At 55.7% G+C, this 2,741-nt stretch overlaps 1 protein-coding gene across 1 annotated transcript; it reads left to right on the top strand.

Moving 5' to 3' along the window:
- The first annotated feature begins 681 nt into the window (after window positions 1-681).
- Window positions 682-1,446, top strand: LOC141729552 (olfactory receptor 14I1-like). Its single transcript, XM_074544259.1, has one exon. It carries the CDS (start codon window positions 682-684, stop codon window positions 1,444-1,446), a length of 765 nt encoding a protein of 254 aa, XP_074400360.1.
- Window positions 1,447-2,741: the final 1,295 nt, after the last annotated feature.

Raw genomic sequence — 2,741 nt, 5'->3', positions numbered from 1 at the left:
TTAACTGCACGACATTTCCAAGTAGATTATACAGGTAGCACAGTAAGGGAGGGGCTGTATAAAAGGGGATATCCTCCTCTTTTAATCTACTGCTCTGGACTGGAAATTGCACATAGATATTAATCTCTTGGTTCAGGCTGTGAAAAAAAAATAATTCTCTCGGATCTGAACAAACCAGGCAGAGGGAGCAATCACCACAGGACCCTTCAGAGTCAGCATCAGTGTTGTGTTTCCAGCCTTCTCAGGGTTGCTCTGACATTGCCATCAGAGCCTGCAGAACCAGAGCCGAACCTGGGCAGTGCCAGAGCTGGGAGGGTCTGCAGGGCAGAGCTGAGCCCACAGCCTTGGGCACAGGGAAGCAGTTGCTGGCAGGGACAGCTCCAGGCAGCAGAGCCCTGGACAGGCTGTGGGGGGAAAAGGCCGCCAGGCTGTGCTGGGATATTTGAAGTCCTCTCCAAACCCAACTACTAAATTATTACTTTTCTTACAGATTCCCATGCTAAGGCACCAAAAATGTCCAACAGCAGCTTCATCAGCCACTTCCTCCTGCTGGCATTGGCAGACACGCGGCAGCTGCAGCTCCTGCACTTCTGCCTCTTGCTGGGCATCTCCCTGGCTGCCCTCCTGGGCAACGGCCTCATCATCAGTGCCGTAGCCTGCGGCCACCAGCTGCACATGCCCATGTTCTTCTTCCTGCTCAACCTGGCCCTCACTGACCTGGGCTCCATCTGCACCACTGTCCCCAAAGCCATGCACAATTCCCTCTGGGACACCAGGACCATCTCCTATACAGGATGCGCTACACAGCTCTTTTTCTTTACGTTCTTCATTTCAGAAGAGTATTTCCTCCTGACCATCATGTGCTATGACCGCTACGTGTCCATCTGCAAACCCCTGCACTACGAGACCCTCCTGGGCAGCGGAGCTTGTGCCCACATGGCAGCAGCTGCCTGGGCCAGTGCCTTTCTCTATTCACTGCTGAACACAGCCAATACATTTTCCCTGCCCCTGTGCCAGGGCAATGTCCTGGGCCAGTTCTTCTGTGAAATCCCACAGATACTCAAGCTTTCCTGCTCCAAATCCTACCTCAGGGAACTGGGACCTCTTGCTCTTAGTGTGTGTTTGGTATTCGGTTGTTTTGTGTTCATTGTTTTCTCCTATGTGCAGATCTTCAGGGCTGTGCTGAGGATTCCCTCTGAACAGGGACGGCACAAAGCCTTTTCCACCTGCCTCCCTCACCTGGTCGTGGTCTCCCTGTTCCTCAGCACTGCATTGTTTGCCTACCTGAAGCCCCTCTCGATCTCCACCCCATCCCTGGATCTGGTCCTGTCAGTTCTGTACTCGGTGGTGCCTCCAGCCCTGAACCCCCTCATCTACAGCCTGAGGAACAAGGAGCTCAGGGCTGCAGTGTGGAGACTGATGACTGGATGGTGTAAGAAACATTAAACTTCTGGCCAATTTCTACAAATAGCTTGTAATAAAAGTTATCTTTGTTAATTCTTGATGTTTTCATTTTGAAAGTTTTTGTCTGTGTTTTAATTTCTTTATCTTCTCCACAAAGAAATGTCATTGTTTGTGCCATTTCTCATTTTGCTTCCCTCCACCTCCCCTGTGGCCACAGACTGTGTCAATGAGGGGCTGCACTCTTGGTGCCTTTAAAGGAACTGAAGGATCTTCCATCAGAGTTTTCTGCAGAGATGCCATTTTGTTGCCTTCTCTGGAGCTGCAGCAGCAATGTCTGTGTGCAGAGCTGGGGCAGATCAGGGCTGGCACAGCAGCTGTGCCCAGCAGCAGCAGCACTTGGTGTTGTCAGTGCTGCTGCCGTGGCCCTGCCCCGCTGCCCTGGTGGCCCTGGTGTTGCTGTAGGGCCTGAGTGCTCTCGGGGCCGGGCACAGCCCTGGGAGTGGCAGTGCCGGGGTTGCAGCAGGGACAGGCCATGGGCACGGCTGGGGCAGCGCTGACGCCTCAGGCCAGGGCCTGGGGGCTCCAGGCTCCTTGCCCAAGCTCTCTCAAGAACACACCCAGGCCAATCAGCACAGAAAAGCCCCGTGAGCAGCCCCAGGCTGGCCATGGGCAGGCTGGGGGCAAACAGCATGGCTGGGGCTCTGCAAGGGCCCTGGGGGAGATGGGAAGGAGCAGCAGAGCAGGGGCTGATCCATCCCCAGTGTGCTGCACAGCCCAGGGCAGCGTCCCAGAGCGTCCTCATGGAGCTGCCAACAACATCCCCCCTCTGCAGCCCTGGCCTCTCCCCCAGCTCACACAGGTGCCCCATCCTTGCAGGCACAGACACGGCAGCACTGGCTCAGCAGCCCCTGTTTGCATTGGACCGAGCAGGGGGAGCACGCCCATGCTGTTGGTGTGGGGACATGAACCTGAGGGAGCACAAATGCCATCAGCCCCTGGGGCCAGCAAGGGCTGGGGGAGCACCAGGGAAACCACTCAGCTTTGTCCTGGCCTCTGCACTCAGCCAGAGAGTTTGTTCCCATCAGCTGGGAGTTTCCTGTCCCACTGCAGACGCTGTTTCTCAGAGCCAGGGCTGCCTGGCAGCCACTCCCAAACTGCACTGAGCATTTCCTTTTCTTTACCTTTGCTTTCTTTACTCCTTCTGCTTCATATTTCTTCCTCTTGCCCACCCCAGGGGGCCCAGAACTGGACCCAGCACTCGTGGTGCTGCCCAACCAGTGCCCAGCACAGGAGAGGAATCACTGCCCTGCTCCTGCTGGCCACACCATTCCTGAGCC

Source organism: Zonotrichia albicollis, chromosome 7, assembly GCF_047830755.1.
Source record: "Zonotrichia albicollis isolate bZonAlb1 chromosome 7, bZonAlb1.hap1, whole genome shotgun sequence".
Lineage (NCBI taxonomy): Eukaryota > Metazoa > Chordata > Aves > Passeriformes > Passerellidae > Zonotrichia > Zonotrichia albicollis.
This window is presented reverse-complemented; position numbering and strand designations above follow the sequence as displayed.

Coding starts and splice junctions, on each gene's coding strand:
- LOC141729552 (XM_074544259.1), top strand. CDS start 682: ATGTTCTTCTTCCTGCTCAACCTGGCCCTCACTGACCTGGGCTCCATC.